The sequence below is a fragment of the Herpailurus yagouaroundi genome, unplaced genomic scaffold, assembly GCF_014898765.1.
Source record: "Herpailurus yagouaroundi ecotype Mexico unplaced genomic scaffold, PumYag 77, whole genome shotgun sequence".
NCBI lineage: Eukaryota > Metazoa > Chordata > Mammalia > Carnivora > Felidae > Herpailurus > Herpailurus yagouaroundi.
In genome coordinates this window covers 101,682,580-101,709,014 of record NW_024412388.1, presented here as the reverse complement: position 1 = coordinate 101,709,014, position 26,435 = coordinate 101,682,580, and the positions used below count along the sequence as shown (strand labels likewise).

Sequence of the window (26,435 nt, the reverse complement as noted above, 5' to 3'; positions counted from 1 at the left end):
AAACGTTGAAAAAAAAAATTAAAAAAAAAAAAGAATTAAAAAAAAAAAAAAAGAAGTAATTTTGAGGGCGCCTGGCTGGCTCAGTCAGTTGGGCGTCCGACTTTGGCTCAGGTCATGATCTCGCGGTCCGTGAGTTCGAGCCCCGCATCGGGCTCTGCGCTGACAGCTCAGAGTCTGGAGCCTGTTTCGGATTCTGTGTCTCCCTCTCTCTCTGACCCTCCCCTGCTCATGCTCTGTCTCTCTCTGTCTCAAAAATAAATAAATGTTAAAAAAAAATTTTTTTTAATAAAAAAATAAAGAAGTAATTTTGTTCTGAAAGTTGGCACTCGAGTTTGCAAAATGAACACTAACTCTGTGTTTAATGGACTTTTTTATGTTGTAGCTAAGTTTCAGCATGAGTCATTGTCTTCAGAAATCTGTGAATAATTTTTTTTAAGTATGAATTTCTGCAAAATGTCATTCCATTGAGCTCCAGGCAGTTCAACTGTGGAAAATAAATGTCTCTATTTGTCCTCTCTTCAGCTTATCCAGCTCAGGTTTGCATACTTGTTAACAGATCAGCAGATCTCGTGATTGCCTCCAGTTTCAAAGGCCAATTGGATGGATTAAACACTGACTTCTGCTAAAATTAATTTATTTCAAAATAATTTCAAAGGCGTATTTATATCGAATAAGAATAATCCTCTTACATAGTTTTATCATGGTATCATCTATAAGGCCTTTCTGAAATTGTTATATAAACGATCACACTTCCCACGCCACAGTGCTGGCGCAGGAGCTAACATATTGTGCCTAATCCATGGTTCGTTCCATTTAGTATCTCACATTTCTCAGCAAGAAACACCAAGGAATTAGATGAAGAAAGGCATGTTTGTTCTCCTTCTCTAACAACAAACCTTAAGGTCACACAGAAAATTCTAACAAGAAGTTCACAGCCTAGCTGATCATCTGCCTGCTCAGTGGTGACAGTGATCTGTAACTTACCAAACACACTAATCAGTTCTTGGCCCTGTGACTCGGCATTTCAGTAGCACTTCCCTTAGCTCATCTTCTCAAACACTCCTTAAAATGCTTTCTTCACCTGGCTTTTAGGCTTTTAGGCTATTTCCTGGTGTTCCTCCCTATCCTTTTATTCCTCTTTATCATTTTTTTTTTTTTGACTTGTCCTCTTTCCAACCTATAAGTTTTGCCTGAGGACTCAGTCCTTGGATCTCTTTTCTCCATTTGTATGGTCTCTTTTGGTAATCATGTCTGGTTCCCATAGCCTTAAATGCCACCCACACGCTGAGTCTTCCAGATTTGTATCTGTACCCCGACCTCTTCTCTGAGCTCTAGCCTCTTACAGCCAGTTGCATGTCTGACTTCAATACTTGGCCATATGAGGAGCATCTCAAACTTAACACATGCAAAAACATATGAGGAAAAACGACCGTGATTATCACTCCACTGCACAACCTACTCCAGCCTTCCTCTTCTCTGTAAATAGCATTAGCATCTACTCAGTTGCTCGAGCAAGAAATCTAGGAATTACCTTTGATTCTTTTCTTTTCCCTCATCCTTCACAGCCATTTAGCAAGTCTCGTGGCCTCTACCTTCAAAATACATTCCAAATCCAACCGTTTCTCACCACCTTCTTCACCATGTCACCTAGATCCCTGCAGCAGTTTTCTACTGGTCTCTGGTTTTATTCTCGCCCTCACTCCATTTCACGGTAGCTAGAGTAATCTTACCAGGTGTTGTTTATATTGAGTCATTACCTCTATCAAGATCCTCTAACAGCTTCCCCTCCTGTTTACAATAAGACCGAACCTTCTCATTAGGGCTTACAAACTGCATCATCCAGCCTTTCCATCTCTCACCAACCTCAGTCACCCACCACTCATTACCTAGCTTATTCTACTGTATCCACATCGGCCTCCTCACCCTTCCTGGGATACACCAAGCTCCTTTCTGCCCTCTGGGCCTTTACTCTTGCTATTTCCTCTGCCTGAAACACTGCAGGGCTTCACGTTGCCTGCTCTCTCACTTTGTTTAGCTCTCTACTCAGATATCCCCTTTTCTCTTGTAATACTTATTGCCCTCAGTCATTCTTTAGACACCTGCTTGCCTGTTTGGTTACTGTTTATCATCTCCTCTCCAGGAAGCATAAGCTCAGTAAGTGCATGGACTTGCTGTCTTATTCACCAGTGCATCCCCCGTGCCTCCAACAATACCTGACCCATGACAGATGCTCATAGAGATTTATTGGATGAATGAATCTGCATTTTACTGCAACAGCTGTCTGGCTTCTTGGCAAATTAAATATCCTCTACTCATGCTGAATTTCCCATGGCCTCTCTGTAGTACTTGATACCGTGTGTCTTCCTATCACCCTCTTCTAATTTCTACGTTTCTGTACAACCATCTTCCTACCGCATCATTGTCTCCTGCCATATCTTGTAAATTGTCCAGTCCTGTTAATTCTTCCTTTGTAAGTATATTGCCTCTCAAATCCACGCCTTCTTCTCCGTCTGCTTCTCTACTAAGTTCAAACTTTTATACTTGATTGCAGGAACCTCCCCGCTTTTCCTTTTGTCTTACTCAGTTATCATTGAGTAAGATCTTATCTCCATATTATCATTCCACTGAACTCTTTAAATTGTGCATATTATTTATCTTTGTATCTCTTGCAGCACCTAGCACCACCCCCGCCCCCCATAGCAGACACTCAGTGAATGCTGAATGAATTGTCCTGTGTTTCTAGAAAGTAGAACTGGTGGGTCATGTGATTATTTTAATGACTATAATTCTTTGAAAAGAATTTGTGCTTCAATAATCCCCCTTTCTTCTTTAGGGAAACTATAGCAATTCTTTGTTGTATATTGATTTTTATGGAGTGTTTAAGTGACTAATCACACAATGTACTATTAGAGCATTTCACAGTAGAGATTTGTTTTTTGTTCTAATGGAAGTAAAGTAGTATCTGTACTTGTGTTAAAATGGTTCTTTCTTTTCTTTTAGGCTGAAGTCTCCAGTGAATATTGAATTGCTGAGAAATTTGGGGAAAGACCAGCTGAAGTTCCCATTCCATGGATCCCTTGGGTGCCCCTTCCCAGTTTGTGGATGTGGATACGCTACCCAGCTGGGGCGACTCATGTGAAGATGAATTAAATACTTCCGATACTGCAGCTGAAACATTGCAAGAAAATACTGTTAGATCACCTTTTCTTTACAACAAGGATATCAGCGGGAAAGTGATTCTTTGGTAATTCTTTGACTAAATCATACCAAAATATGATAATATTCTCGTCATTTTTTTCTAAATTATTTTTTTCTCATTGTTTCTTCTAAACTCCTTTATTCTCATAACTTCTTCTAAACTTTTTTGTGAGCCCTAGCTCTGTTAACGTATCATTTTGCACATACTTACACAGTTTTATTGAGGTATAATTGACATACAATAAGCTGCGTATTTTCGAAGTATACAGTTTGGTACACTTAGACATGTGTATATCCGTGAGCCTGCTCTCCCATTCCGATCACCACAGCCAACTTAATATATTTATCACCCCCAAAAGTGTGTTTTGTGTCCTTGCATGATCCCTCCTTCATGCGCCCCCTGACTCCACATCCCATTAATCTTTCTGTCACTATAGATCAATTTGCATTTTCCAAAGTTTTATGTAAATGGAATCACGTACTCTTTTCTTCGTCCGGCCACCTTTGTTCAGCGTGATCATTCGAAAGTTCACCTATGTTGCGTCTGTTAGTAGTAGTGCCTTTCTTCTTTAAAAAAAAGCTTTATTGAGAGAGAATTCACATCTCATACAGTTTATCAGTTTAAATTGTAGAAGTCAGTGGTGTTTAGTGTATTCACAAAGTTGTGTAACCATCACCATAGTCAATTTTAGAACATTTTCATCACCCCAAAGTCCTCTACCCATTAGCAGTCATTCCCTGTCCCCCCATCTCTCAGCTGCAGCCAACCACTAATCTACTTCCTCTGTGTATAGATTTGTATACAGGGGACATCTCATGTAAATGGAGTCAGTTGTGACTTGGTATGTTTTAAAGATTCATCCATGTGGTAGTGTGAATCAGTACTTCATTCCTTTCTATGGCCAGATAATATTCCACTGTATGGATATACATACCTATGCCATTTGTCAGTGTTAGTTCATTAGTTGTTAGACATTTGGGTTTTTTCTACTTTTTGGCTATTAGGAATAATGCTGCTGTGGTAAACTCTCGAAGCCAACCACTTTCAGCTCTATAAGCACTCTGTTGCAATGAAAGCAATACGGAAGAAGGAAAGAAAGAACACGATTCTGTGGGTAGCGGCTTTGCAGCGTTTGCATTGAAGATCTAAGATGCCAGATTAGGGGCGCCTGCGTGGCGCAGTCGGTTAAGCGTCCGACTTCAGCCAGGTCACGATCTCGCGGTCCGTGAGTTCAAGCCCCGCATCAGGCTCTGGGCTGATGGCTCAGAGCCTGGAGCCTGTTTCCGATTCTGTGTCTCCCTCTCTCTCTGCCCCTCCCCCGTTCACGCTCTGTCTCTCTCTGTCCCAAAAATATATAAACGTTGAAAAAAAAAAAATTAAAAAAAAAAGATGCCAGATTAGTCTTCCTGAGTCCGGAACTCCTTTTCTACTGTTGCTTAAGCTTGTGAGCTAGCAAAACCAATGTTGTAAGGGGAGTGAGGATAGAACGTTTTGAAATAATTAGCAGTTAGCTTTTTTATCTCCCTCCTCTTCCCCACGTTTGTTCTTTGTTCATCGTTTCCTCAGGAAAGGAGACGTGGCATTACTGAACTGTACGGCCATTGTGAATACCAGCAATGAAAGTCTTACAGATAAGAACCCTGTGTCAGAGAGTATCTTCATGCTCGCAGGACCCGATTTGAAGGAGGACCTCCAGAAACTTAAGGGTGAGTAAGTTTTCCTAGGTATGTTATTGTTAGGACACATTTTTGATATTTAAAGAAGCATGTTTTGCATTTAGTGAGAATACTAAGTAGATGCAGCTGTTTTGTTTTTGTTTAAACTACATAAAAACAGCTTTTGAAAGCCCCACATTGTGTTAGAAACTGAACACTGAGACTTTACTCTCAGTAAAACTCCTCTGTCATGTTCTTGAATTTAAAAATGTTGGGGCGCCTGGGTGGCGCAGTCGGTTAAGCGTCCGACTTCAGCCAGGTCACGATCTCGCGGTCCGTGAGTTCGAGCCCCGCGTCGGGCTCTGGGCTGATGGCTCAGAGCCTGGAGCCTGTTTCCGATTCTGTGTCTCCCTCTCTCTCTGCCCCTCCCCCGTTCATGCTCTGTCTCTCTCTGTCCCAAAAATAAATAAACGTTGAAAAAAAAAATTAAAAAAAAATAAAAATAAAAATGTTAGGTACTATAGCCAGCTAAGTCTTTGGTAGCATTTTCTTGGCTGTATATTTTCTTGCACAAATAAGCCTTGTGAAACAACTATCCTTTCTCTAAACTGAAAAATTCTATCATTATTTGATATTGATAGAGAATTTTTCATATACCTCAAGGAGAGTAAATGTTGCACTTTGGAAATGAAGTTGACTTAGTGATAAAACCAAAATGCATTGTAAGGACAAATATATTCTCGATTACTTTTGCACTTGCTTTTTTTTTTTTTTTTTAACCAGAACCTTCTTCTGAGAATATTTCATTAGAAATGGAGACAGGGAAGAGTTCCATTAGTTCAGAATCTTGTTTACCTTATTTGCATTCATTTTCTTCAATTACCAACCTGGCAAGCCAAGTTACTATTATTTGAGCCCAAATAGAATATTGTGAAATTCAGTCAGCCCATTTTATAAAAGGTATTTAGGAAATATAGCAATGGTTCTTAAAATGTAAATAACAGATATCACCTGTATAAAATCTTGAGTTTTTTTGATCTCTACCATTTATCAGTGAAAACTGGTTTCTAACCTAATAAGAATATTAGAATTTGAAGAGGAACGCTTAATAATGCTGATTCCATGAAGGTTTTCCATGATTTCATGATTTCCATGAAAGAGAGGATAGAGAGAGAAGAATTACATCATCTGATCAAGAAACTGAACTATATGATAGCTGAAGGAGGAAAAAAGCCCTCAATTAAACTGAAAACATGATACCGGGAAGAACATGTAGAAATTAGAAAATGCAGTAGAGATAATACTGACAAGTTCTTTGATAAAGGTAATAGAGAAGCTGGTCTGGAAAAATTCCTTACGGCCTGTGTGTGTGTGTTCTCACACCTTAGAGCTAGACGAAAGGGTAAGAGAAAGAAAGTAATCAAATTTAATGTAAGCATACAAATGAAACCTCAGTATTTGACAGAATGTGTCTGAGAGTCTCTAAGCAGGAGTTCATGTTGTAACTCTGCCCTTCACTAACTAGTGTAGTGTAAAACCCGTCACTTCACCGCTGAGCCTGAGTTTCCTACTCTCTAAAGTGGCATGGTGATGATAGTCTCTACCTCAGTTCCTGACACATCACAAGAGCTCAGCGAGTATTTGGGGATAGAAACAGTATCATGAAAAGTAAATGAAATAATAGACATTAAGTTCAAAGTACATTCTAGTGTTCAGTGTTACTGCTGCTGTTAGTTACAGGCCCCAATTGTTTGATGCGTCTCTGCAAACCTGAGGAAAGATTATTAATGATGCACTGCAGGCTGGATACTTAATCCTCTCCCCTTTTTACATTTTCAGTAACAGCTTCATAAATGATTGCAAAGCATGACTCCCCAAATTTGTAGATGATAGAAAGTTGAGAGGAGTTAATAGGAGATGTTGGATGACCAAAGAGTTTTAAAAATTCTGAGCCGACTGGAACCAGGAGCCAAAAAATGAAAACACTGACAGGGGTGAATATAAAAGTCTTGCAGTAAGTTTAAAACCTGAATTCTCCAAATTTAGGATGGGGAAGCCCGGTTTGACAACCCTTATTATATAAGAAAGTGTTTGCCATCAGTAAAATGGCATCGTCATTCTCTCCCATTTTTCACGCAGAAAATTAGGGTTAATGCTTTCTCCTCATTATCCCCCACATAAAGGCTGTCATCAAGCCATAAATATATCTTGAGTCTCTTATCACCACTGCCTCCAACCTAGCCTGTCTTACCATCATTCCCTGACTGGAGCTTCCCTTTCAACTGGTCTCCCTACATTCATTCTTCTTTACCTAAATCTATTTGCCACATACAGTAAGCATTTGCTTTTTAAATTGTAAATCCCTTCTTACTGCTTCCCTGCTTTGAACCGTGTAGTGGCCTCCCGTGACATTTAAAACACAAACTCCTTGAGCTGGTGTCCAAGGACTTACAAGATCTCAGGCGCTTGCCTCCGGGCTCCTTCCATGTCCCTTTCTCCCTCCCTTACCGTACTTGAACCAAACTGATCGTTTAGCTCTTGTTCAATTTTGCATGTACTTTGCTCTTTCAGTTCTTAATTCTTCTTGAGTCTTTGCTTATTCTCTTCCTCGTATTTACTTCAGAATTTGCCAATCTCCCTATGATACGTGCTCCCAGCCTGTGTTGCTTTTCTTTTGTGCTCTTATGACAATAGTAATTTCATAAATTGTTTATATGATGATGGGGTTCACATTAAACTTTGACCTCCATGAGGACAGGGACTGTATGTCTCCTTGGTCCCTGTGTGCCTGTACCCAGAGGAGTAGTGGAGGCACCCTTTAGGTAGCAGATGAATGACTACAAACTCCCTGGGATGTTAAGTAACTAGACTACTCAGCAGTGATGATGTCTTATTTTTATTGAAAACACTAACAGTATCAGACTATGTCACCAGTAGCATCATAGAGGAGGGTAACTTGTTAACAGCTTAAAATAGACTGTTATAAGATGTTTTACGTAAGCCTCATGATATTCATGAAGAAACCTCTAGTAGATACACAGAAGATAAAGAGAAAGGAATTAAAGCATACCAGTAAGAAAAATAAATCACAAAGCAAGACAGCAAGAGAGGAAAAAGAGGAACTTAAAAAAACCTCAGGAAACAATTAACAAAATGGCAATAGTAATTCCTTACCTAGCCGCAATTACTTTAAGCATAAAAGGACTAAGTTCTCCAATCAAAGGACACAGAGTGGTTGGTGGATAAAAAAACAAGACCCAGCAGTATAGTGTCTACAAGAGATTCACTTTAGCTTTAATGATACGTGTAGGCTGAAAGTGCAGGGATGGTAAAAGATACTCTGTGCAAATGGAAACCAAAAGAGAACAAGAGTGGCTGTACTTCTGCCAGATAAAATAGACTTCCAGTCAGAATTGGTCACAAGAGACCGAGAAGGTCACTGTATGATGAAAAAGGGGTCAGTTCATCAAAGGGATGTAGCAGTTGTAAATATGTATGTACCCAATGTAGAAGCTCTTAAATATTTAAGGCAAATATTAAAAGACCTAAATGGTTGGGGCGCCTGGGTGGCTTAGTCGGTTAAGCGGCCGACTTCGGCTCAGGTCATGATCTCGCGGTCCGTGCGTTCAAGCCCCGCGTCGGGCTCTGTGCTGACAGCTCAGAGCCTGGAGCCTGCTTCGGATTCTGTGTCTCCCTCTCTCTCTGACCCTCCCCCGTTCGTGCTCTGTCTCTGTCTCAAAAATAAATACTAAAAAAAAAAAAAAAAAAAAAAAAAAGATCTAAATGGAGAAATAGCCATACAGTAGCAGGGACCACAGTATACCACTTTCAATACTGGATGGATCATCCAGACAAAATTAGTAAGGAAACAGCGGGCCTGAATTACACTATGGGGTCAAATGAATATAATAGGCATACCCAGAATAGTCCATCTAACAGCACCAGACTGCAAATTTTTCTCAGGCACACACAGAACATTCTCCAGTGTAGAGCTTATGCGTCTCCATGTGCAAATGAGAAGGAAAATACTTTCTCCGGCAATCAGGACCACTGTGTAGTTTTGCTACTTAAATGTTCTGTCACTTGGTACTTAATGTGCACATTTGCTAGGATGGGAGTACACGCACTGAGTTTTTTGATTGCTCTGTTCTCTTATGAATAGGAGTCTTTGCTATAAGGATTAAAACAACTTTTGTGTTTCTTACTGTGGATGTTAGCATTTGGAGAGAAATAAGTGAAGTTGAAAAGTCCTAACTAATCTTTACTGCTCCGATATTCAGGTTATCGTACCAGCAGTGCTCCTTAGCAGAGGGGTAAAGGGCATGCTGGACAGAGTTTCGGCTGGAGTGAACTTGAACTTACTCAAGAAATTTGCATTTGTTCTGCAGGAATTAAAGATACTTTCAGGGTTGTGTTTTAACTGTTCATAATGATGTCAGGATTGAGGCTTTGGGTTAGAAGAAATCTGGGCTAGACAGAACAAGTGGAAGGTTGGGAACAGTGTGCTTATTATTAGCATGAGTCTAGTCTCCAGAGTTCTGCATTTTGGTTAACAATTATTAAGGAAAAGGTGCGATTCCCAAAACCAGAGTATCCTGAACACTTAAAATTCTTTTCTGTGTCTGTAGTCTGTCTTCAGAGATCTTCAGGACTGATTCTGCCAACTGCCCCAATACGTATTTCCTTACTTGCTTTATTTTTTTTTTTAATATATATTATGCCTTTCAAATAATTGCTTTCTAGTTACAGAAGCAGTAAATGTAAATTGTAGAAAGTATATGCACACAAGCTATGAAATAAATGAAAACTTAACATTTTCACCACACAGAGATCACCAGTACTCGTACTGTAGCGCATATTCTTCTGGATCTTTATGTGTATGTGGGCATACGCATACATTCTTAAATATTTTGTTACCAAAATAATTATATGTATACAGTGCATATCTTAAGATGATTATACACATACTGTTCTGCAGTCTGCTTTCTTCAGCAAATGAATTCTACCTTTTGGCTGTTCATCTAATACCCAAACCATAGTTTTAACTTTCCAGTTGACCCAGTTGACTAGTTTATCCAAAGCAATATCCAATCTAGGGTCACACATTACATCTAATTGTTGTATCTTTAAAGATTTTGTTTTCATCCAACTCCATTCCCTTTTTATGACACTTGTTGAGTAAAGTAGGCCAACATGTGTTCCAAGATGGCTCACCTTCTGGGTTTATCTGCTAACCCTGAGGTACCATTTGGTCTGTCGCTTTATCCCTTGTATTTCCTATAACCTGGAAGTTGTATCTAATTGAATCAGATTTGGCTAAAGGATTTCATAGGTGATGTTGTATTGTGTACTTAGTATATCATATTGGGAGACGTATAAAATCTGATTGACCTGTTAGTGGACCATTACTGACACTAAGATGGCTCTCTGGCTTAGAGTGATGACAGCTTGATTCTTCCATTTGTACAGTTGTTTTACCCTCTGTAGTCAATATGGGGTTATTTAAGTTCTATGAATACCCAGGACCCTGTCATACGTTCACATAATGGTTTTAGCAACATTTATAGTCCTTATCTGAGTCAGTAATTTCATTAAGATTGTGAAGTTGTAGGGGAGCCTGGGTGGCCCAGTCGGTTGAGTGTCTGATTTCAGCTCAGGATGTGATCTTGCAGTTTGTGGGTTCAAGCCCCACATGGGGCTCGCTGCTGTCAGCCTGTCAACATAGAGCCTACTTCAGATCCTCTGTCCCTTTCTTTCCCCCTCTGCTTGCCCCTCCCCCACTTGCACTCTCTCAAAAATTAATTAATTAATTAATTTTAACAAAAGATTGTGAAGTTGTATTTTTCTAAAACCTATCATCATATCCTTGGTTACTAGCTCACATTCCTCTAAAGTAGAGCCTTTCCCCAATAACTGACATGTGGTTACTCTGAATTAGTTTCTATTAGAGGGCAGCATAAATGCTTAATTCTTTTAATTACCATTTTTCAAACTAAGAATTGGTTATTAAACCAATTTGAGCTGCCTCAAATGGTGCCAAATGATGTTTTTTTCCCTTTCTCTTTTTTGAGTATCAGTTCGTGCTTACGGCTTTTCATTGATCAACGTATATGTGGTTTTAAAAGTCAAAGAATCTTACATCGAAATATATAAAGGAAAACAACAGTTCTTTGCCTTTCCCTTCCCTTTCTTCAGGGGCATATACTTTCAAACCTTTAACTTCCTTATTTTACTTCTATTTCCAAATAATATGCTACAACTACTGTATTGATTTTTTTCATTCTCTGTTGACTTCCTATTGTGGAAATTAAAGACTAAACTCTTATCCACTCCCTGCTTTTACCTATACAAAAAAAAAAAAAAAAAAAATTTCACATTTTCTTCCCCCTTCACCCCTTTCCCCAGTTGGTCTGTCAAATTTTTATTAAATCGACATTCAGCCTTAACATTGTGACTGTATAAATATTGCTCGCTGCTTATTCCAAAACGGATTTGAATTCTTTTTGTATAGCTATTTTCCTGAGTTATTGATTTGATTATTTAATATTCTGACTATCACTGATTCAATCTCAAACTTTTAAATACGACTATAAACCTCTCAGTAAAGTCAAAAACTCTTGGTTATCTTTCAAGTCCATTTTCTTCTTGACAAGGTGCCTCCTGAAATCCACCGTCCTCTTTCCTCTCTAGGTTGTTCTCTATGCCTGCTGTATAGTTATTATCCTAGGAAATCCTTTTTTCTATTCAGTGAATCCTCCCATTTTCTGGATCTCTCATGCCTTTCTCTTCTTTGATGGATTCCTTCATTTTTGTGGATAAATCCACCGGAGATATCTGAGAAGGATGGGTGGGGACAAAATTACTGAGACCTTCCACCTTCATACTTAATTGGAAGTTTGGCTGAAAATGAAATTCTAAGCTAGTAATCCTTTTCCAGGTTTTGAAGGCATTGGTCCATTGTCTTCTGTTTTTATTATTGCTCTTGAAAACTCAGATGCTCTTCTTGTTCTTGATTCTTTGCGTGATAATGTTTTTTTTCTCTGGAAACTATGATCTCATCTTTCTGGTATTCTCAGTTTCATAGTTTCTCCACCTTGATGTGGTTTGGGTATTCTGTGAGCTAGAAACTCTTATCTTTCGGTTCTGGAAAATTTGTTTTCTTTCATAATTTCCTTCCCTCTGTATTCTCTGTTCTCTTTTTGAAGAAATTCTATTGGATTTTGTACCTCCTTGTTTAATCCTCCAATTTTTCATGTCTTATTTTCTAGCTTTTTATTTTCCGGAAACTTTCCTTAACTTCAGCTTTAATGTATCTGTTGTCATTCCTGATAACATGTTTTCATTTGGCTGTAACAGTTATAGAAGTGCTTTGTTTTTTCCTCTTCTCTGAATATTTTTTTTTTATAACATCTTATAACATTCTGGTTTTGTTTCTGAGGTACCATATCTTCTCTTACCTATCTGACAGCGGTTGCCTTCTCTCTTGTTTGAGCATCGTTTTGACCCCCTTTGGTCAGAGGCTTGGCTCACTTCCTAGTGATCCTTGAGTGTCAGCTGTATTTATGGTAGAGGAAGTGAGAAGGTGAAGGGAAGCTCTGTGTACACGGGCAAGAGTTACTGCTTGGCGGGTCTAGCCGCAGGTGATGAGCAGAAGGAGCCCTGTTGTTTGGTTGGGGAACTTCCCTTAGTTGTCACAGTCTGCGAGTCCTTTGGTTTGGGCCTCTTAGTTTCCTGGAAGGGGTGTAAGCGTGGGCATCTGTGTTTTGGACACCAGTTAGGAGCAGAAGGCTAAAGCTCTCACTGTAGAGTGTAACACCTTAGCTAAATCCCCTCTTCTCAGCTGCGCCCGGGGTTCTGCAGTCCAGACACTCTCCAGCGCAGCATCTCCAGAGAGTAAATGTTCCTGCTGCTGTGATGGTAAAGAAATCATCCCCTTGCTGTGCTTGTTGGGAAGGGGTTGTTGCAGATTTGACTGTTCTTACGCAAACTTAACTCCGCCTCCTCTTTTTAGTCCCACTTCACATCATAGCCTTTAGAAGTACATAGGCCTCCAAGTCTTGAGCCTTCCCAGTGTTCCGTAGTAACAACAAGAATGGTAGGTAACGCGCGTGTGTGTACTTTGCATGTATTAACTAATTTCATCCTGTGAAGTGAGTACCAGTAGTATTCCCACTAAACGGGAAATTGAGGCCTGGAGAGGCCAGGCAGCTGCCCAGGTAGCACAGAAGGAAAATGGTAGACCCGAGATTTGAATCCAAGCAGTCTGTCTTGAATCCAACACCGCCTTTCCATACGACCGGCTTGCTTCCAATTGGCGACCTCTTTTCTGTGAGCAGTTAGGTTTCTCTGCTTGCTGAATCAGTTATTTCCAGGCCTTCTGCCTTCCAGAATTTTGATGATGCTTATCTGCTTGATGTTCTCTCCCATTCTCTTTGTCTCTGTTTTTATACCTAGCGTATTGCTTCACTGTCATTTTGACAACAGAGATCAGTGTTTGTGTTCAATCCATATTTTTAATTGAAATTTCTCAATGAGGTTCTTATTACTTCTCTGTTTTATGCCTTATTTTGTTGACTTTTTTTCTCCCCAACACCTCCATGACTTAAGCATGCTCCATTGTTCCCAGGTTGCCGGACAGGTGAAGCAAAATTGACGAAAGGATTTAATCTAGCTGCCCGGTTCATCATTCACACAGTGGGACCTAAGTACAAGAGCCGCTATCGCACCGCTGCTGAGAGCTCCCTGTACAGCTGCTACAGAAACGTGCTTCAGCTGGCAAAGTACGGCTTATTCACCTCCTGGATGCACCATGCCATACACTGTCAAAGGCCCCGGTTTCAAAATGAAACCTGGCTGTGGAAATCAAATTTTGAGGGATTTAAATCACGTAAGAGGATTCTGAAGACAAAATTAATTATCTTCGCAAATTTAGCAGGATAAGAGAAATGGATTTGGGTGACTTAAGAATTTAACCTGTTCTCATTTTACTCAATCTTTGCTTGAACTATATTCCCCCCGAGTGGTACAATTATAATATTAATATAAATATGAAATAGCGTAACTGAGTTAATTGTTAGACTAGATTTGTTGAGGAGGTAGGGAAGGAGAAGTTGAGCTGCATTTTTAAATTAATTACATATGTATGTGTTATGAATATTGGTGCTTTGTGTTTTCTGTCCGCAGAGAGCAGTCAATGTCATCTGTGGGATTCTGTGTCATCAATTCTGCAAAACGAGGTTATCCTTTAGAGGATGCAACACACATAGCACTTCGTAAGTAACATTGGCGAAGCTGTGCCTACATCGAGGACTTCATAAATAGGATTGGGTTGCAGCACATAAATTGAGCCTTACAGATTTTTCTGTTATCGCTAATTAAATAGTTATAGCCAAAGAAGATTTGTTGATTAGCTAATCATGGCATCCTGGAGGGAACTTTGTATTGATAAGTTGCCGAGCTCAATTTACTTTCCCAGGCTGACGTTTTTCTCCGCTTGAATAAAGGCTTGCAGGCTTGCTTACGAAATTTGCAAATGATACCAAGCTGAGAAGTATGGTCAGCGCATTGGGTTTTTGCATCATGATTCAGAATAATTGTAACATTGCAACAATGATGTCAAAACAGATTTCATGATACAGTGTTTATGTAGCACTTTGCAGTTGAAATAGCAGCTTTCACATGTGTCATTTGAGTATAAATCCTTGCATTGAGGTTTAAAAAAGACCAAGCTTGATCATTATGAGACAGAATGTCATATATGTGATATAAAAACAAGGTGTTCGGCTCGAGAGATTCCATGATCTCACTGTATTATATGCAGGTTCAGACCACATCTAGACGTTTGTATATAGTTCTGGGTGTCCTATCTTATGAGACACTGACAAACTGGAGAGCCAACAGTTTGAAACAGGAGAAACAGGTGTTTCTCCTAAAGAAGATGATGCTTTTAGCATATATGGTGCCCATCTTTAACATCTGAAGGAGTCTCGTGAACTTATTCTGTGCTGCATTTTTAGAGTAGTGGTTCTGAGCCTCTTGGGGAGCCATCATAAACTACACCGAGCATCTGATGGAAGAAAGCTGTGGACCCCTTCCCCCAGAGGACATACATACACAGGAAATTTGTGTACAATTTCAGGGAGTTCACAGATTTCTTGTAAGACTTGTAGGTAAGACCTCCAGCAGTAGAGAACAGGTCCAAGACTGTGTCAGAAGGAAGGAGATTTGGTCCCACTTGAGATAGGACTCACTGTAATAGGCGGGTGTTTTAAGTGAACTTCTTGTCACTGGGAATGTGCACGCAGAGGCTAAATGACCATTTGTTGCAGATATTCCTCATTGAGGAGGAAAACTGTATAAGATGATCTTTAAGAACCCTTGTATCTCTAGAATTTAAAGACAAGGAGCTGAAAGTCTTCTCAACGATAAACTAGAGATACTCAAATGTATAAAATTATTATTAGATAGCCTAGAATTTAGGGTGAGTACATAAGTAGTCTTATTTAACAATTAACTATTTTTAAAATGAAGATTGACTGCTCAAGGATTTTGTAGTAAATTTACCTATTTTATACTTTATATATATTATATTAGACTGAGTTTCTTGAGGAGCAGAGCTCTTATCTTTTCATCTTTGCATTTCTAATGCTTCCATAGGTCAAGAATGGTTTACATATGGTACTTGCTGAAGAAATAGGTATTTTGGGGGAACCTGGGTGGCTCAGTCGGTTGAGCATCCAACTCTTGATTTCAGCTCAGGTCATGATCTCACGGTTTGTGAGTTCGAGCCCCACATTGGGCTCTGTTCTGACAGTGTGGAACCTGCTTCAGATTGTGTCTCCCTTTCCCTCTCTCTCAAATCTTTTTCTCTGTCTCCCTTTCTCTCTCTCTCTCTCAAATCTTTAAAGAACTTTTTAAAAAAAGTATGTATTTTAAAAAGGGATATAGAAATTCCCTCAACAGCCCTGTGTTTTAGGGAATATGGTGTCCTTTTTACAAATAAAGAGGCTCAGAAATTTATCATGTTCTTAAGGTTATGCATACTGATGACTCCCAAGTCCAGTAACCTGTTTATTATACTAAATAATTCAATTATGCTTGAGTTAGAACTGCTTCAGTGGGAAGCTCCTATGTTATCACTACTCTGCATGCATTCTGAATGGTGCCTTACCAAAGCAAAGTTCCTGCCTTTATATAATTCTCCCTGGCAAAGCTTTTGGCAGGTCTTGACATTCTCTGATTCCTCTTAGTCCTTGCCTTATCATCCCATACCTTGAGCTATGACTTTTTTTTTTTTTAATTTTTTTTTTTCAACATTTATTTATTTTTGGGACAGAGAGAGACAGAGCATGAATGGGGGAGGGGCAGAGAGAGAGGGAGACACAGAATCGGAAACAGGCTCCAGGCTCTGAGCCATCAGCCCAGAGCCCGACGTGGGGCTCGAACTCACGGACCGCGAGATCGTGACCTGGCTGAAGTCGGACGCTTAACCGACTGCGCCACCCAGGCGCCCCGAGCTATGACTTTTTATATGTCTCCGTTTCTTATTAAAGTAATCATATAGGTTAGAACTTATTTTTTTAATGTTCATTTATTTTTGAGACAGAGTGCAAGCGGGGGAGGGACAGAGAGAGAGGGAGACACAGAATCTGAAGCAGGCTCCAGGCTCTGAGCTGTCAGCACAGAGCCCGACACGGGGCTCGAACTCACGGACCGCGAGATCATGACCTGAGCCAAAGTTGGATGCCCAACTGACTGAGCCACTCAGGCGTTAGAATTTAAAAAGTCAGCAACACTTTGTAGAAAAGGCTCTGAAAAGGGAGTCAAGAAGACTGGCTTTTGATCCCAGTTCAACCAGCCTCAATGGCTCTGTGGCCCCAGAAAAACTGCTTGATAAATCACTTGGTACAGTACTCTGGAGGTGTCAACTTTGAGCAGGAATTGTAGTAAGAGCAGATGAAGGTCAATAGTTGGTTTAAGGGACTTCGATGAGGCAGTTTCTAAGAATTTACTTATTTAGTACAAAGGAAATGGAAAACTTAAAGATAGGCAAGTCAACTTTTATAAGGCCTGTTTGACTTTACCTTAAATCTAATAGCAAAACTGTAGCATTTTATTAAAAAAAGTACAGATGGACTTTCGGAGCATGTACAGACCAAGAGCAAATCTAATAATGTAACTCTAAGTCTTTAGTACCAAACTCTTTAAAATATTACCAAACTTTATTTCATTTGAAACCTAGGTAATGTCCTCTTGATAGATGTATCAAGACTATTTATCGTTTTTCCCTGGGTTCACGTGCGGTTCGGTTCTTCTGCATTAGAAGCCCAAAGAAACATCTGCATTAAAATCAGTTCATCAGGTTATTTATTCATTCAACAAAACTTTGAGCGACTGCGTGCTAGGCCCTGTGCTATACAAGAGAGGATACAGTGGTGAGAAAAAAAAGATGACGCTGTTTGTTCTTACTGTGTTTCCCTGTTGGGAATTTTAATGCCCCAGATGTCATTCTCACCAGTTAAAGGGTTTTCACTAAAAGTGAGGTGCATGACATCCTGGTTGGCTGCAAAGAATAGTGCAGAGATGAAACTTGGAAGGAAACGGTTTGAATTGGCTGTTGGTACTAAATCCTTGTAGCCATGACATCACTCTTCTTTTTTTTTTTTTTTTAATCCTTTTTTGCAGAATTACTTTTCTTAATGAATTCTGCTGAGGGAATTCAGTTTTAGTTACTATCTGGCATTGCATTTTGTCTTCTAGTGGAAATCCTACAGTTGTATGCTGGGAAACCACTATGTGTGAACATTAATTAAAACTTGGAGTCAAAGAGAGGAAATCCCTTTCTGAAAGTTCATTTTAAAAAAATTGTTAAGGCAGAATAGAAAGAGAAATGAAAAATAAATTTATTACCTTATAGAGGGAGAATAATGAATAGTCCTTCAGCAAATGGGTCTGCTGTTATGTTCTCAAGATATAGTAGCAAACAAGGCAGGCAATATGTAGATAACCAGAGCTATAAAATGTTAATTCAGGTGCTGGTTACTTTTGAATGATTGCTTGCCACATCTTTAAGATGTGCTGGGTTCTCATAATATTAATGTAAGATATACTTGGCCTTCAGAAAGCTCACCATCCAACCGTAAAATGCTAGGAGAACTTCACAAATGGAGGGTTATTCAGGTTGTAAGAGGAGCACAAGAAAGGATGGAGTTCTTTACAAACCAGATGGCTTTGGACAGGGTCTTGACAAATGGGTAGGAGTTCACTAAGAGAAGGCCATGGTGAATGAAGGATGTCTAGTCAAAGGTAGCCATGGAGGCAGAGGCAGGATTGCGTAAAAGTTAAGTGGAGCGTTCTGAGTACAGCAAAGAAGCCAATTTGCCCAAAACATGAGGTGTGTGGGAGGAATGATGGGAAACAGGACTAAAGCCAGGGGGTGAGGGAGTGGCCAGTTGAGATCCAAGTGTGAAGAACCATGCTGGGACTTGGATCCTAACCTATAAGCAGTGCAGAGCCCCAGGATTATTGAGTAAGGAGGGTGACAGGGTAAGGAAGATAACTCAGGCAGTATTGAATATGTAGACCTGGAAAAGAGAAAAATAAGCACACAATTAAGAGCTTACTGCCAAAGGCTCATAAGCATTAAGATCCTAAGAGCAGCTGGAAGAAAGAAGGAGTGGATGTTTGAAAATTTCTGTCAGCAGTAGAATTTAAAGGACATGATAACCCATTGAATGCAGGGTGAAGGAATGGGGTGCTGGGTGGCTCAGTCGGTTAAGCATCCGACTTGGGCTGAGGTCATGATCTCGCTGTCCTGGAGTTCAAGCGTCGCATCAGTCTCTGTGCTGACAGCCTGGAGCCTGCTTCAGATTCTTCATCTCCCTCTCTCTCTGTCTCTCTCTCTGTTTCTCTCTCACTTTCTCAAAAGTAAATAAACATTTAAAAAAATTTTTTTTAAAAAGGAAGAAGTGAAAGGTGTTGAAATCAGGTTTAGAGCTTGGATGAGTGATTGGATGTTGCTATGGTATGGAATAAAGAATACAGGTAAAGGAACAGATTTGGGGGGAAAGATGGAGGTCAAGTCTAGTCCTCCCCAGTTTGAGGTCTCTGGGTGATCTCGGCAGATATGCCCTGTAGGCAGTAGGCAATTGAGCTCTTACATTCAGAAAACAGTATATAAAGATCTGAGAGTCTGAGTATTTACATCGGTGCCTAGCCAGCAAATTGGTGAGGTAAGAGAATATATATATCAAGAAAATAAATATGGAGGTCAGAACCCTGGAGAATCACATTTTTAAAAGGTAGAATATGGGCATTTAAAACTAAAGCTAGAGAAATCTCTAGTGAGGTAAGGACTGAGAAAAAGGCCTTTAGGTTTCATTGATAGGAAATTGATAGAGAAGAATCAGAATAATGTAGAAATTAAGAAAAAAAATCACCTTTGGTTTAATGAGATTTTGATAGGGATGCAGGGCTGAGTAGGGCGTTGAATACTGTAACTGAATGAATACAGAGACGCTTAGGCTAGATCATTCTAGGCAAAGAGTGAGAGGCCCCAGGGAATAAAAATATACTGGATAAGGATGAATTGTCTGGAGTCAGCATCTTCTATGGCCGGGCACTGTTCTAGACATTGACAATAAAGCAGTAAATAAAATAAAGCTCTTGCTGTTGGGGTATTTTCATTCTAGCAGATGGGGCAGGGAGGACAGAGAAGATGTAAAATAGATTCCACGAGATGTCTATAATATTTATTCTGGAGGAAAGTAAATCAGAGAAGGAATTTTATTTTTTTATTTTAGAGCACGTGTGAGCGGAGGAGGGGGCAGAGAGAGAGAGAGAGAGAGAGAGAAAATCTTAAGCGGGCTCCACGCCCAGTGTTGAGCCCAACATGGGGCTTGATCCCATGACCCTGGGATCATGACCTGAGCCGAAATCAAGAGTCGGACGCTCAACTGACTGAGTCACCCAGGCGCCCCAGAGAAGGATTTTTAATTATAGTGGTCTGGGCAGGCGTCACTGATAAGGTGTCATTGAGCAGAGACCTACTGAAATGAGGAGTGATGTATTACAGAAATAAAACTTTGAAGAGTTTGAATTTTCTTCACACAAGTCATTATTTGTTGAATAATTTATTCTTTTCCTTAGGCACTGTAAGGAGATTCCTGGAGATTCATGGGGAGACCATTGAAAAAGTAGTATTTGCTGTCTCTGAACTTGAAGAGGTATCTTGCTAATTATGTTGCCTTGTTTAAATCTTACTTTTACTAGTGTTTGCCTTTGTGTCATCATTATCTATTTGCTGAATTGCTAGCAGGCAAATCCTAGGTATCAGTGTATGTGTTTGGTATCATTTGTTGAAAAAAATCCATGTTAGAAACTAAAAATAAATCAGAAAGGAGCATTTGTTCATGTTTTTTATTGCTAAGACTGTTTTCACTTAGCGAAGTCCCACAAGGTGGAGTTGTTCTGCTTTGCTCCCTGTATTAGCTCTTAAAATATCTTGAGGCATCACCTTATAACCCAAGTACTGGGTGCCTGGGCAGCGTAACTGGAAAACCGCTACTGTGCTGGAAAAGCTTTGATGTCTGCCTCACCTGGAAACAGGTGGCAGCCTAGCCCAGTGACTGGCACTGATTAAGTTGGAGGGTTATGTTTTGTTGTATGTAGTTGGGGTTAGTATGTTTCAGTCTAATTTGGAGCCGTTTTAGAAAATTAGGTCTTCGCTTTAACTCTTATTAAGTTTTATTTAGTTTTAGTGTGCTCTCTCCCATCCAGCTTATATTATTTTGCAGCTTTGTGTCCTTGGGAAAGTTACTTAACCTCTCTGTTCTTTGATAAAATGGGAGTACTAATAGCAGTTATATCACAGGAGTTTTGTGGTGAATGAGTTAATTCCTGTGAAATACCCACTGAAAGTATTAATAGCTACATGCATGATATATAAATACTTTTGAATTTGCTAAAACGAGACACATTTGCTTGTTTGCTGTCTCTTATTTCACCTGGTTACCTATTCATTCGTTCTGTCAGTGATCTTTCATTGAGTGTCTGGCGTACAAGTTTATTACACTAGATGGGACTACACCAGTGAAGAAGTCAGGGTCGTTGTCCTCAAGCAGTCCGTTGTCTATTGGTGGGGACAGACAGTTCAGAGTTTTTGATCATTGTGATAAGTGCATTAATGGAAGTATGGAATGGACAGGAACACAGAACTCTAGCTTGCACAGGGTTAGGAAATGCTTCCCATGGGAGGTGATAAAGCTGAAATTGTCGTTAAAGAAAAATACGATATTCCAAGGGAGGGGCAGATGACCGTAGGACAGGAGTGACAGTGCTTCTGCATTCCAGGTTCAGTGACCTGAAGTTGCCAGGATGGGAGTCAGGCTTAACTTGACCATCTAACAATATCCTGACCTTTTACATAAGAACTGATGGAGGTCCCAGACGGCTCTAGTCGAGCTTAGAAGGGGAAAGGTCTTTATTCTTGGTGGGAGCTGTCTTCACAGTGACTGGAACAGCACAATGCACTGCTGATGCCTGATGGCTGCTTCATTACTTCGTTATTTTTCACAGAGTGTCTTGCTTTTCTGACACAGGCTACTTACCAAAAGCTGCTACCTCTGTACTTCCCAAGGTCATTAAAGGAGGAATGTCGATCATTGCCATACCTACCTGCAGATATTGGAAATGCAGAAGGGGAGCCTGTGGTACCTGAACGACAGATTAGAATAAGTGAAAAACCTGGTGCCCCGGAGGGTGAGTTCTGCCTTTCTTAATTTCCCTCTTCTGTCAGGGACTGATGAACACCACCAAGAAGGAGATGGTTTAGCCTGCCTTTGGGGGCTGTCTATGAGTGTCATTAAGATCAAGACCACCTTAAATGTTTTTAGAGTTTTATTCTTATTAAAATTTACTTTTTTTTTTTAAGTTTATTTATTTTGAGAGAGTGTGTGTGCATGCAAGCAGGGAAGAGGGAGAGAGAGAGAGAGAGAGAGAAGGAACGAACGAACGAACCCCGAGCAGGCCCCATGCTGTCAGCATGGAGCCCAATGTGGACCTCAGTCTCAGGAACCGTGAGGTCACGACCTGAGCCCAAACCAAGATTCAGGTGCTTAACCGACTGAGCCACCCAGGGGCCCCCAAGTGTAGTCTTTAACCTAAAAAAAAAAAAGTATGTTTATACACACACACACACACACACACACACACACACACACACACACAACATCAAGTTTGTTAGGCAGTAGAGATCCAGAGTTGGGTATAACAACATTTTCACCTTCCTGAAGTACACAATCATCTGAAATTGTCAACAGCTTCAACAATATGTCCTCTAAAAGCCAGACCTAATATTAAATATTGAAACAAGAATGCTGTTATCACTCTTTTGGTTTCTTTAAGTTATATACTCATGTAGATTGGAGCAGTGGCAGAACACAGTAGGGTGAGAGCCCTTCTGAATCTGTGCTGACAGCTTGCACTGGTCTTCACGGGGACATGGTGAAGGCCATAACTCCCTTCTGTGGAGGCATGCCTTACATGCTTCAGTGCTAGAACTTGATCTGAAAATTCAGCAGTCTAGGAATTACTGTGAGATTCCTGCTGTGAACACTTGTAAATGAGCATCAAGGTAAAAATCTGTAGAAGGCTGCTCATCTCCTTTTTATCACCAGTACGCAGCCTTAACTCCAGTGGAGGAATTGTAAGTGGTTTACCACCAGGAAATGTCTGAACCAAGCTTTGCTGGAGGGCTGCCTGTGTACTTTAGGATACGCCCAGACTTATTTGGAATTCTCATGCTTAGGACCACCACTAAAGAATATAGTTTTTCCTAAGTGGGTAAATACATTTTGTATGACAAGGAGTAATGAATAGCAAAACCCAATTCGAGATCATAATGCTGGGCAGCAGATTAGGCCAACTCGTTAGGCAAAGGGGTCCTTGTGTCAACCATTCACAAAGAGTGCTTGATCACCTCAAAAATGTAGGCCTTAGTGCTCATAAATCTTTTCAATTAGAATGTTCAGTCTGTTAAAATAGATGTAAAGTCAGCTTACTTGATTCATTCGTGGGTATTTGTTCATAAAAGCACACTTTCTGAGCTATTGACCTGTCACAATTTGAAGAGCAGTGAAGTAGAGGTAAGGAAGTCCCATTGAGGTGGCCCACCTGGCTGGGCTTCAAGTAGTGGCATCACCTTGGGAAGCTCCCCATGGTCCAAGTTATTTTTTTTTTCCTTTCTTTAAAGACATTTTTTTTTTTTTTTAATAAATCTGGGAAGGCAGTGAGGAGCAAATTAAGAGATGATCCATTCCCGAAGTACTGACATCTAGCCAAACAAAATGATCATATGGGTAAATTGGAAAGTTAATTTATTAATTCGTAGTGAAAACTAGAACTCTGACAGGTCGGAATGATTACATAGGCATGACCAGTAGAGAAAACCAGGATGCTAAATTAGAATGAAACGTTATCCTAGTGAATGTGGGTCCTGCAGTCCCGCTCCAGCCGTCTGTCATTGGGGCTTATCCAACAAAAGGACTCCAGTTTCTGTGTCCACTAACCACGTGCTCCCTCCTTAAGCAGTTCTGGATCAGTGATCCCAAACATGTGTTCTTTTTTATTTGTTTTGTCAGATGTGGTGTGACAGTCCATCTTTCAACCTGCATTCTGTATAATTACTTCTTTTTGCTTATCATTAGGTTCTACTCTTTCCTTCCTGAAGTGACACCTAGGTCACCTTGGTATTCCTAAAACTTCTGTCACACAGGGACAGGGGGTTTCTTGCGTTATTTCAGTTCGTTAAATGCCTAAATCTGATTTCAGTTTGATTCTCAAGAAAAAAAAAATACCCTTAACCCCAGTGTTTTTGATTACCTCACAGTCCTCCCTCTTAGGCATTCACAGTCTGTAGCATTTATAGTCGGGTGTTGTCCTACGCTCTCTATTGATAGTATTTTTGTTACAGACAACCAAGAAGAGGAGGCTGAAGGCTTGGGAGTAGATCTCTCTTTCATCGGCTCTCATGCTTTTGCTCGAATGGAAGGAGATATTGATAAGCAGAGAAGACTGATCCTTCAGGGCCAGTTATCAGAGGCAGCCGTGCAGAAGCAGCATCAGAGAAAGTAAGGCGAACCCCTTTGGACTGATAGACATGGAAGGACTTGAGGAATAAGAAAGGACCTTACAGCTGCCAAGTGATCAACATATAATGTATTCCAGTCTATTTTTCATGACAATGAATCAAAGTTAACTTCTCAGTGGTGACAGTTAAAATGTAGCGAAGCCAGTGTTCAGATGCACATCAGATTTCTGAGCCCCCACTCTTTCTACTATAGTTGTGGTGCCTCTGGGTGAAGTTCTAAAAGTAGCAACTAGGGGAAGGGAAAGGCAGACTTAACAAAGATTTTACTTAACTTTGTTGTATTTATAACTAAAGCGTAATCTATAGTTTCGTTCCATTTAAAAACACTTTATTTCTCCCTGATTTATCCCAGGGACCTTAAAAGCCATTCCATTTCTTTCAGGTGTCTTCTAAAGCAATTCTGAATAAGTCCTTTTTCAAGCATAAAGAAAAGCAGCTTATGTGCTTCTGGGTAAGCTTTTCCAAGGATTAACAGTCTTTGGAAAACTAGCTGCTTTTCAGGCACTTTTACAGGAAAGAAAAATGGTAAATTATAGTTCATATCAGCATTACCTTATAGGGTTGGTTGAGAGGTTAACATCTCATGGGATTGTTGTGAGCACCTGGTACTTAGCAAGCTCTTAAAATCGATCACTGTTGTTCTCTTCAGTACTGAGCAAATCCTGGTCTATTTTACCTTTTAGCTTTGGTACTTGCCATCCCTTTTGACCAAAATACTCTCATCCTTCAATTCCTGCCCATTCTCCAGGTTTCAGCTTAAAAGTGATTGCCTCTGGAAATTTATCTCCCTGGAGATAAGCCAGAATAGGTGGAAGGGAAGTCTGAAATAGATGGCTTCTCCTGTATGCTTTTTCACACCTGTACTTAAGCAAAGCATAGCCTCTATCACGGTATCTTGTAGTGATGTGTGGTTGTTGTCAGTCTCCATCTGTAAGTGGGAGTGGACTGGATGACCTCTGCAGTCCCTTACAGAATTAGAACTTTGTATCTGGTGATTTTCTGGTCTTCGTTTTATTCTGATTTTATTTTTAGAAACAAAGCAAATTTGCCGCTAGGGGGCACCAATGAACAGCTTTTCCACAAGCAGTGGCCAGCAAATGATAGTTTCAGTGGTTTCTAAATTTGCATGTGTAAGAATCAACTGGCAAACATTTTTCTTTAAATACAGTGATGGGGTTCTCCCTCACATGACTGGGACTTTGGCATCTGTATATATTTTGAACTTTTTCACATGGTGATTCATGCACTACTAGATCTGGGTACCTTTTTTTGGTCGGAGGCAGTGTTTAAACTGTTTTGTCTTAGGTCCCCTTTGCACTCTTAAAAATTGTTAAGGACCCCAGAGAGCTTTTGTTTACGTGGTTTGTGTCTACCAGTATTTATCGTATGAGAAATCATTAATTTATTTAAAAATAATCCATTGTGTTTTTATGAAAAATAACTAAAAAAATAGAAGAAATGGCACTGTTTTACATTTTTGCAAATGTTTTAATGTTTGGCTTAATAGAAGACAGCTGGATTCTCATATCAGCATTCAGACTGTTGCAATAAGTTGTTTTGGGTGAAGTGTATGAAGAAAATCCAGCCCCACTCAGATACATAATTGGGAAGGAGAGGCGTATGTTAATAGCCTTTTCAAATAATTTATGGTATTTTCTGCTATTACAACATAACTCGATAAATGGTAGTTTCTTACAGTTTCGTGGTAATAGGGAATCTCAAAGCATATCCATGAATTTTTATATTCTGATATATTAAAATGTTTTGTTCTGTCCTCTTTGAATTGGTTTTATAATAGGAATTTATAGCATGAATGTATAACATTTTCTGTTGGAAAACATCGATTCACTGAATTATTCGGATCTTCTAAATATTGACAGATTTCAGTACCCAATATGAAGAAATTATATATGTTAATATTGCCACTGACCTCATCAGAAAAGTCTTTAAGTATTAGGAGCTCTAAGCTTCTGGTGATAGAGACGAATTTTCCAAAATTATATGTGCATTTTAAATCTCAAGTTTTATCATTGGCAAGAAATACCGTTGGTTGTTTTTCTGGAAACGACAGGGTCACTTTATTCATTTTTGAGAAAACATCTGCCAAATACTCATGTTGAATAACCACAGTTTGTCTGCCAGTCATCATTTGAAGAAAAACAGTGTCCCATGAAAAAAAAGCAACTAGTTCAGCATCTAAGTCACACAGTGCTTTTCTTCAAGACAGCCTCATACTTTGGTATGTAGAAGTGTTCTTCCCATTCTGTGCTACATTAAAATTAAAAAGATGTGTTCCCAAAGGTTGATTTAATGAAAATAATAATTTTTACTTCCTCATCAAAGACATTCTTAAATAAAACTGGCTTTTTTCTTTTTCTTTTTTTTTCTTTTTTTTTTTTTTTTTTTTTGGTTCTCTGGGAATTTTGGCAACAGA

The 26,435-nt window shown here is 39.7% G+C and overlaps 1 protein-coding gene across 2 annotated transcripts in view; it reads left to right on the top strand.

The window, feature by feature from the left end:
- The window catches only part of GDAP2 (ganglioside induced differentiation associated protein 2), a 62,551-nt gene that overhangs the window by 5,818 nt on the left and 30,298 nt on the right, over positions 1–26,435 (top strand). Inside the window, exons 2-8 of one of the 2 annotated variants that reach the window (XM_040471453.1) lie at positions 3,001–3,244; positions 4,766–4,905; positions 13,481–13,634; positions 14,038–14,126; positions 20,002–20,078; positions 21,453–21,612; positions 23,825–23,981. In XM_040471453.1, coding sequence (XP_040327387.1) covers positions 3,069–3,244; positions 4,766–4,905; positions 13,481–13,634; positions 14,038–14,126; positions 20,002–20,078; positions 21,453–21,612; positions 23,825–23,981 — 953 coding nt within the window. In that variant the 5' untranslated portion in view covers positions 3,001–3,068. Of the gene's footprint in view, positions 1–3,000; positions 3,245–4,765; positions 4,906–13,480; positions 13,635–14,037; positions 14,127–20,001; positions 20,079–21,452; positions 21,613–23,824; positions 23,982–26,435 lie in introns of those variants that run through there. The other variant, XM_040471455.1, reaches the window with a different exon arrangement.